We start from the raw sequence: 10,236 nt of genomic DNA, 5'->3' as shown, positions 1-10,236 counted from the left end.
AAGTTGCTGGGCTTCCTTGACCGCCATTAGGGCAATTGCAACAATTTGTATAGATAGATTTGATAGATTGACCCAATCAATTAGCGTTTTTAAAGCGTTTAAAAGTTCTTCTTTTTTGCCCATGATTTAGCGGCCCACTTGCAATACCCTCGCGGCCCACCAGAGGGCCGCGGCCCATAGGTTGGGAATCGCTGGTCTAGATTGTATTTTATTGTGATCTTAAACTTCTGAATAAACTGACTATACCCAGACAATAACGTGTGTTGTGAAACATAGTGGGTCTCATCTAATTTTCACACAAATATATTTCTGTAAACATGTGTTATGTTTACGTCCTTGAAGTAAATTGAAAATCTTACCCTAGTCTACATGTATTATATAATTTCATCAATATTCCACAGCAACAGCAGTTGTTAAGTCGCTGTGGAAAAAAAGCAAATTGAGCAGATAATGTACTGATACAGTGGTGATTATTAAAAATCCTATTCAATATGATCACATTTCATATTCAATGTTGATTGAGAATGTAGAATCTGCCTGGGGACATACTTACCATCATGCACAGGCAGAATGAAATAACAACTGCTCTGGTGCAGCAACAGCAGTCCATGTCTCTTCCACCTCGAGATATTCCCATATTTGAAGGGGACCCGTTCCAATACAACTCATTTATCAAGGCCTTTGAACAAGGAGTGGAGAAAAAGGCAGGAAAAGGGGATTGCTTGTACTATTTGGAACAGTTTACCAGAGGACACCAAGACCCTACGTACCACAAGAACTGGTACGTAGCTGCCAGCACATGGCTCCTGAGCATGGCTACGTGATGGCAAAGGGCCTTCTAGAAAAACATTTTGGAAATCAGTACAAAATTGCAACGGCTTACATACAAAGGGCTCTGGCCTGGCAAACCATAAAGTCGGAGGACGTGAAAGCACTTCAAGCCTACTCCTTGTTCTTAGGTAGCTGTTGTAATATAATGGAAGAGCTCGAGTACATGCAGGAGCTGGATATGCCGGTACACATGAGGGCTATCATTGCAAAATTACCATACCATAGCTCATGGCACAATGGAATCAACACAGCAAAGGGCTTGCTTCCCTGATTTGGTCGCATTTTGTGGAGCGTCGGGTTGCAATTCTGTCCGACCCTCTCTTTGGTGACATACAGGACCCTATGCCTGCTGTTGCTGGAGTAAAGAATCGTAGACCACATTACGGCAACAGAGTACAGGGAAACATTGTTGCCACCACATTAACATCTATGGACGTGCAGGAGGGAGCTGAGGAGCTAACATCAGATCCTGGGATGGAGGACGAGTCTGGATGTCTTTGCTGTGCTGGTACTCACTCATTGGAGGAGTGCAAACAGTTCACGGGAACGCAGCACAAAGACAAAATTTACTTTTTGAGAGACAATGCAGTGCTTTGCATGCTTATGTGTGGGTCACATGAGCCGGGATTGCGAAAGGCACTTAACATGCAAAGTGTGTGGTCAAACGCATCCCACTGTTTTGCACATCAGAAGGCAAGCAGTAGCTCTGGAGCAGTCAAAGAACATTTCTAGTAACCAGCCAACCTCTCCCAAAACGTGTGGACATACAGGGGCCGGTAAGGACCACTGTGGTTTGGCCATTGTCCCTGTAAAGGTGAAAGTGACAACGGGAAATCGCACCATAAAAACATATGCCTTCCTGGATCCTGGTAGTTCAGCCACATTCTGCTCAGAAGATCTAATGCAGAAGCTGAATGTTACAGGCAGAAGAACCAACTTCCGGTTGAGCACAATGGGGCAGGAAACTGTTGCTGTAGCCTATTCTTTGACTGGCTTGCAGGTAGCTGGTTTGGTCAGCAATGATTTTCATGCTCTCCCAGAGGTTCTCACACAGAGAAGGATGCCAGTCACTCATGACCATATAGTGACTCCTGAACAGTTGGCTAAATGGCCATATTTGTCGAAGGTACACACAAATGTTGACCTTTTGATAGGAACCAATGCTCCCAAGGTGTTAGAACCGTGGGAGATCATTAACAGCTGCGGGAATGGTCCCTACGCCATTAGGACAGTGCTGGGATGGGCCGTTAATGGTCCATTGAATGGAAACAGTGGTGCTTGGGAGGCAGAGGTTCCCTCTGCTATGGTAAACAGGAATGCAGTGGGCAAACTGGACGAAGAGCTGAGGAAGGCGGAGGCCAAGCTGCTGTCTGCCGTATGGGAGAAGACGGGCCTCTCCGCCAGCATGGCCTCTGTGGAGAGACAGCGGGCAGAGCTCAAGAAGGCTAACGAGTTCCTCAAGAACAAGGGTTCTGCTGACACTACTCAGAAGAGGATCAACACTCTCACAATGGACCCGATGGAGGCCAGGAATAAGCTGGACGCCAAGGACAAGGAGCCGAGCTTCCTCCATATCAGCACCGAGGGGCAGATGAAGGTTCAGGAGACAGACCTGGAGGCGGCCAGATCTACACTTGCTGCCCTCGGGGAGAGGAACAAAGACTTGGAGGATCTCCACCGAGAAACCAAAGTGCAGAATGAGGAAATGGAGAATGAAATGGATAAGTTGCATTCTGTGATCCAGGAGCTGAAGGCAGAGCTCAAATCCCTACAGGAGAGCAGGAGTGAGAAGGAGGAGGTGGAGGAGAAACACGCTGCAGCTATGAAGAAACTCCAGAAGGAGCACACCTGCTCCCTGGGCAAGATAGGAGACGTTGCCACTGAACTGGAAAGCACACAGCAGGCTCTTAGGGGAGCAGAGGAGCGAGGCAGAGAGCTAGAGGAGGAGGTGGAGAAGGTGAAACAGCAGATGAAAGAGGAGATGGAGAGAGTGGAGGAGAGCCACGCTACCCTGACCCATCATTGTTATTATGGGTTCTTCAGCTCCTCGTGGTTCTTGGCCACTAGGCAAGGTTATAGATGGTTTTCCAGACAAACAGGGGCTGGTACGTTCTGTGAGATTACAGACCAAATCAAATACAATTGACAGGCCAGTGACGAAACTTTGTTTGTTGTCTGTACTTATATTGGTTGTGGTCTGTTATAACGTTTGCTCCTTTTATGGTATTTTGTTTAAATTGTTATGTCGGTGCCAGTAACAATTAGGGGCCGGTGTGTAGGAGCCAGATATGGTCCTGTGATATGTGTTGTAATTCACTGTGTGGGCATGGGGTGACGCTGTCACAATACCTAAGGCAGGTGTATATAAGGTAGCACATTTGTTGTTATCGTCAGGTGTTGTCCCCGGAAGGGCAAATAGGTTTGACCGCAAGGGCGCTGAGTTTGTTATTGTTATTGTTTTTGTACCAGTGATTAAGCCATAGATGGCACTTAGTAACGCAATAAATGTTTATTATGCAGCAAACCAATGACTACGGATCTTGTATAACCAACAGCAAACACATCAAACTAGAATGCACGGCGCGTCAACCGGACAATCCGTCGGGTTAGCATCTCAGTAGCTAGTAGTAGACTATGCTCCTTTAACAGAGAATGTTTATTTTGGTCCCTTATACAATTCATAATACAGATATAAAAAATGTACACTGTCACAATGCATAACACCAGGACCAAAAAGGTGTAGGCTGAAGCCATGGCTTATTGCGCCTACCCTTGTTACATGTATGTTTTTTTTGTTTTTTTTGTTTTCCCCATGAGTGCATAATCAAAACATCATTTCATTTACACATCTTAACAGAAAACTCAAAAGTACCAAACAAAAAACTATATTAATGCGCCTACCCTTTTTACATCAGTGGTTTTCCCCTTATGAGTGCATAATCAAGACATAGAAACATGTTATTATTATCTCAAATTGTTTGCTTGTATAGCTAATTAGTGGGGCTAAGTACAACACTAAAATCTAATTAATTTGTGTTGTCAAGCCATGTGCTACTTTAAGACCTGAGAGAGATGTACATCTTTCAACAACATATCTTTGTAACTTTGGAAAAGCTTTTCAATAGTTTTCAATAACTCTCTTGTTTTATTTTTAGGAAAACTCAAGAAAGAGTAATCAAATGTAAAGCAGTTATAGCCCAAAAGACCTCTCTGGCAGCTTGAGATGTTATATCCAGCCACACAGAGTGAACACTGTGCTTGAAAAACTACACAGGATGATGTGAACTAAAAAGTCACTGTGATGAAGGGACACACAATGTATAATCTAAATAATAATGAGTAAAGACCTATTATAATGAATTCCAAATATTGATGGACTATGAATTGAGAATTGACTGACTATCAACTTTGCTTTTAAACATTTGAGTTTTAACTTTCCATATTTTCCAGCTCTATCAAGTTAAACCAATCAACATTTTGAACACTCAAAATAGGTTTTCAATAGTAATTGAGAACATGACACTTTTATTACAATTGAATTGTGGAAACATACAGTATCACATAGACAATGATGCTAAATTAAGATTACATTAAGATTAAGATTATGTACGTTTCCCAAACACAATAATTGCAAAGTAACATTGCAGTACAATCAATCAAATAATGGATCATCTTGAGATACTAAACAACAACATACTGCATTTTATTTTTATTCACATTTCTCCCTAGGCCAGTTTTAGCACCTCTGTGACCATGACACCCACTCCATCAAATACTTCATGAACAGGAGCGTTGCACATGAAGGCACTGGTGGTGACCAGCTTGTTCTTGGCGTCGATGTGCACCTCTCCAACGTCCTTATTCACATGCTTGCAGCCCAACTCCCTCATAGTGCAGGCAGTCTGAGCGTACGGCCACCTGGTGGCGGAAAGAAGAGTAGCAGGGGTTAAAACACTTCAAACACTTTTTATAATCTATCACACATTAAGCCCCCCCCCCATCACCTCCTACACCCTTTGTCCCGACACTGCACTTTTTGTACTTTTACTTCTGCACTTTAGTATTGCACCTTGTTTTTAGTGTATTTTTTAGTGTGTTTTATCTGTTGTTTCTCTTTTACTAGTGTTTTCTGTTGGGGGGCTGTTTTTGTCGTTGTAAAATGTGCTATATAAATAAACATTACTTACTTACTTACTTACTTACTTACTTACTTACTTACTTACTTACACACACACACACACACACGACTCTCGCTCTCATACACACCTCTCACACTCTTTGTCCTGGCCCACGGTGATCTCACAGCCGGGTAGGGCCTTGGCTGCAAGGACTGGGGAGATGCAGCACATGGCCATGGGCTTGCCAGCCTTGTGGAAGGCCTTGATGAGCTTCTCTACCTGCAGCTGGACCGTGTACTCCTTCCCCTTCACCGCCCAGTCACTCAGGTTCTTCGCCACGCCAAAGCCTCCTGGACAAGGACAACAACAAGAGACACATGACTCACAGAGTACCCATGGTCATCCACCTGGCCCTGGGAAGCTACAGGGTATGTCATGATAGGAAGTTGATGGAGGGATGGTTGAAGAGGAATAATGATCGAGTGATAACTGTAGCGAAAGGGTAACAGTCATAGAAGGATGAGGGAGGGACGGATGACTTGATAAATCGAATGGCGGGTGCTTGACTTCACATCCATCCATCCATCTCACCAGGGATGATGAGGACGTCAAAGGACGCCACATCCAGCTTGGCCAGGTCAGACACGTCGCCCCTGGCGATGCGAGCGCTCTCCTGGAGCACGTTGCGTTTCTCCGCCGTGGGCTTCCCCTCACAGTGGTTCACCACGTGCATCTGATCCACGTTGGGAGCAAACATCTGGACCTGAGGAGGAGGAGGGGGGAGGGGAAGGAGACAGGAGTGTCAGTGAGTCGATAATAGGGCGACTGTGGCGCAGGAGGTAGAGCCGCCGTCTATTGATCGCAAGGTTGGCAGATCGGCGGTTTGAGCCCCGGCTGGCCACATGTCGAAGTGTCCTTGGGCAAGACACTGAACCCCAAATTGCTCCCAGTGAGCGGGCTGGCGCCTTGCATGATAGCTTGCCGCCATTGGAGTGTGAATGTGTGTGTGAATGGGTGAATGAGAGACTGTTGTAAAGCGCTTTGAATAAAGTCGCTATATAAGTGCAGTCCATTTACCATACCAATAACAAAGTGAATGCGTAGATACAACATGACACGACAAGAGGTTGCCAAAAACGTACGGCGATGAAAATACTGTAAGGACATATCTTGCCAACTCTTTGCTGCATGATCTCTATTTAAACCAGTGATGCAACAACAACATCTCTACTGTCAGTGAATCTAGTAATACAATGTATTTTTCCAGAGAGATAAGAGATGTGAGGCTATTGTGAAGCAGAATTCACACAGTGTTGGATTGTTCACCCACTAATAGGGAATGTGAGCTGGGTTTAGACCGTCGTGAGACAGGTTAGTTTTACCCTACTGATGATGTGTTGTTGCAATAGTAATCCTGCTCAGTACGAGAGGAACCGCAGGTTCAGACTTGGTGTATGTATCAACAAACAGGGAGTGTATGCCAATCCTTATTGGATAGGACAAATGTAAAAGGTACAGTACCTTTTACACTTCTCCTCCTGTCCAATAAGGATGTTGTTCTTACCTTTGCTCCAGCCCGACTGAGGTGCACCAAGACAGCAGAGGCTTCGTGGATCTCTGTTCCATCATACACCCCACACCCCGAAAGAACTACTGCAACACGCTTCACCATGGCTCCTGCAACACACACACACACACACATACACATACACACACGCACACATACATGCACACGGACACGCACACACACACACACACACACACACACACGCACACACACGCACACACACACACAACACATGGTCTGGAGTCATGCCAAGAGCAACAGTATAGAGACACTGATGTACAGTAGGTCTTCAACCAACCGTTGAGTTAACTCACAATGGTTTAACCCTCTGGAACTCTCTACCCAAGGATATCCGTGACTCTCCAACCCTGGACATATTCAAAGCTGCCCTTAAAACCCACCTATTCACCATTGCATTCAAGTGAAGTGAAACTTTAGTGAAGTGAAACTTTATTTATATAGCGCCTTTCGTACACGAATGCAACTCACGGACTCAACTTCAACCTGTAGTGGCTGTTTCACTGTTTCTTGTTTTGTGTGTTTGTCTCTGTGGCTCTGTTCTGTTTGTCCCATTCCCTTGTAAAGCGACCTTGGGTTTGTGAAAGGCGCTATATAAATGTAAGTTGTTATTATTATTATAAGATGGAGTGGTAGTAGAACAGCACTGAAGACCAGTATATCACGTCTCCCCCCTCCTGGCGTGTAAACACCTGATAAAGCAGCCTTTGTCTTCCCTTCTGTTGTCTCAGGTTTCCAAGGTAACTCACAGGCAGGTGGGTGTGGGGATGAGAATGACTAAGCACTTATTAAAGATTTAGATCTAGCCAATAACCGGCTAGTTAGAAGCCTCTGATTAACACTAGGTAGACAGGTTAAGTAGGTAGGTTAACACAGGTAGAGCCAAGAGTGTAGGTAGGTATGCTCATCTCCTTTATATATATATATTTTAAAAAGGGTGTGTTACAAGCACACCTGTTGAGTCTCTATGTTTCCACACATTACTTTTTATTTCTATTTTTCTATTTTTCTTTGTATTTCTCATCTATACCATGAATTTCAGTACCAACTCAACTCTCAATGCCGTCCTAAATGCCGCTGCCCCCCCCCCCCCCCTGACCTGACCCCTATCTATCTACCCTCCCTCCACCCGCACCCAGAGAGCTTTCTCTGCACTTTATATTTATATTAATTATGGCTCTTGCACTTTGATGTTGGTTTGCACTGTCTTGTCCTGTCTTGCACCTGTCCTGCTGTAAACCGTGCTCCATTGTCACAAACCAAATTCCTAACATGTTTACATGTCATGGCAATAAAGTCTTCTGATTCTGATTCTGATTCTGATTCTGAAAGTGCAGAAAGAAACACAATTATAATAAGAACTGAACCCCCCCATCCATGAAACTAAGTCGGTCACATGAGATCAAACTTCCATGACTACATGAATGCACAAAACCTAAGGAATAAGACACAAACATGTGTTAATGAACAAAGTCTCTTCTCTCACCTTGTAAAGGTATAGATGCTCTCTGTGTGAAATTGAAGGACCTGGCTTTGGCAGTGCTTCAGATGAGGTGTGACTGTGTTGTTCACTGACACTCCATTTATACTGTACTACTACACCTTCCCCTCCCACGGGGTGTGTCTTATTAGTCCCACACGTTTACTGGGCTCTGAGAGGTCTGACCTCATTGGGAGCGTTGCTGGGAAGGAAATGAGAACCGCTACTGCCTGTTTGCTCAGTATAAAAAAAAGTGCCTAGTCATTCTGACCAACGGCAGTCTGTGGAACATTAAGTGTTAACATTGATGAAGATAAGAATTTAACAAGAATTTATTTAGAGGAAACTAAATAATAAAAACAATAGATTTCATTGTACTGTAAATGCCTTTGACACCACAAGGAAACTGTAGTACATGTAGGCGTAATAGAAAAATACAGAAGCAAGGCACACAGGGTTTTTCCCTTATAATAATAATAATAATTGCTTCTATATAATAATTCTGCTTCTTTTGTTTAATTTATTGTTTTATTTAACCAGGAGGCCCCCCTCTTCTCTCTACACACACACACAACACATATGGTCTGGAGTCATGCCAAGAGCAACAGTATAGAGACACTATGTTAATGTTTACAATTGTCTGTATGTATATAATGTTGATAATTGTCCAAATATGATTTTTGTGTCGGACCCCAGGAAGACTAGCTAATGTCATGGCATTAGCTAATGGGGATCCTAATAAACAAACAAACAAACAAACACTGATGTACAGTCCGTCATCAACCAACCGTTGAGTTAATTGTTGACAGGTAAGTTACAATGGTATAAGATGGAGTGGTAGTAGAACAGCACTGAAGAGGAGTACATCATGTCTCCCCCCGCCAGGCGTGTAAACACCTGATGAAAAGGTTTTGTTTTCCCATCTGTTGTCTCAGGTTTCCAAGGTACTCACAGGAAGGTGTCAATACACTAAAAGCCCAATGCACACAGCCACGAATCGGGGCCGTGTGCATTGGGCTTTACAATACAGTCAAAGATGAAATAGGCAGATATTGTATACAGCACTATTTGCTTCTTTTGTTTAATTTATTGTTTTATTTAACCAGGAGGTCCCTTGAGATTAAAATCTTGTTTTCTCTTTTTTTTGCCCAGTATGGCTTCGTCAATAAAGATGTACCAGTGATGCTGTCTCCTTAGGTTTAATGAAGGCAAAGGAAACCAGATCATAAAGTACACAGTGATGTGTCAATGAGTTGGATATAAAGCGTAGAGAACTGTGATACAGTTTCATTACTAACTTCTTAATAATACTGGCACTACACCTTTATACTTCCCCACTTCCTCCACTATGTATTTGCATACTCAGTGAGCCTGCCTCCCGACACTGCACTTTTTGTACTTTTATTTCTGCACTTGTATTATGTACTGCACCTTGTTTTTAGTGTATTTGTATCTGTTGTTTATCTTTTACTAGTGTTTTCTGTTAAGCACTTTGGGCAGCTGTTTTTGTTATTGTAAAATGTGCTATATAAATAAACATCTCTTACTTACTTACTTACTTACTTACTTACCTTTACTATGATCTTGGAAAAGCAAATAATTAATAGTAGGGCAATCACTTACAAAAAAAATCCCAATTCACCCCCTACATTAGCCAAGTTGACTATGTTATGCTATGTGAAGCTTGCTACCCTTGGATGTGACTGTATGCTGCATATTCCAGTCTGCATGGGGTCTCACACGAAACACACCATCTCCCTCCATAAAGTAGAAATGATCAGTGAGATATAGGAAGAAAATAATGCTTTTTTGTATAGAAAACAAAATGTTTAATTAGATTAGATTTGATTAGATTCTACTTGATTGTACCAGACAACGAAATGCAGTTTAGCATCTAACCAAAAGTGCGTACTGTAGTACTGAGAGTCATTCATAGTAGGCTACTCAGAGTCATTCAGGATACTGAGAATATGTCGTTTTAATGACAAATAAAGAAAGCATTTTGACATTAAAAGCTGTTGGATATACTGGAAATACTTGAAGGAACTAGGAGGGATTTCCTGGACTCAGATAATTGGGGTCTGTTCTTGTTTTTTGTTCATGAGGTAACTTTTCCGTCAAATTTGATTGGACAAGAGGCAGTCACTTGGACTTGAACGCTCCGTCCCTCTCAGAGCTAATTTACAAAAAGCGCTCCGCAGTGCGTGGATCACATTGCTGCG

The 10,236-nt window shown here is 43.1% G+C and overlaps 1 protein-coding gene across 1 annotated transcript; it reads right to left on the bottom strand.

The window, feature by feature from the left end:
* Window positions 1–4,443: 4,443 nt before the first annotated feature.
* Window positions 4,444–8,071, bottom strand: LOC308152439 (glutamine amidotransferase-like class 1 domain-containing protein 3, mitochondrial). Its single transcript, XM_080525422.1, has 5 exons — window positions 8,021–8,071; window positions 6,514–6,626; window positions 5,541–5,712; window positions 5,098–5,299; window positions 4,444–4,749 (listed from the first exon to the last, which is right to left on the bottom strand). Exons 2-5 carry the CDS (start codon window positions 6,619–6,621, stop codon window positions 4,557–4,559), a joined length of 675 nt encoding a protein of 224 aa, XP_080381548.1. The 5' UTR covers window positions 6,622–6,626; window positions 8,021–8,071; the 3' UTR covers window positions 4,444–4,556.
* Between the last annotated feature and the right edge of the window lie 2,165 nt (window positions 8,072–10,236).

Source organism: Nansenia antarctica, assembly GCF_963989245.1.
Source record: "Nansenia antarctica genome assembly, chromosome: 3".
Classification (NCBI taxonomy): Eukaryota; Metazoa; Chordata; class Actinopteri; order Argentiniformes; family Microstomatidae; genus Nansenia; species Nansenia antarctica.
Note: the sequence above shows the minus strand (reverse complement) of the source record. Positions and strands in the feature narration are given on the sequence as shown.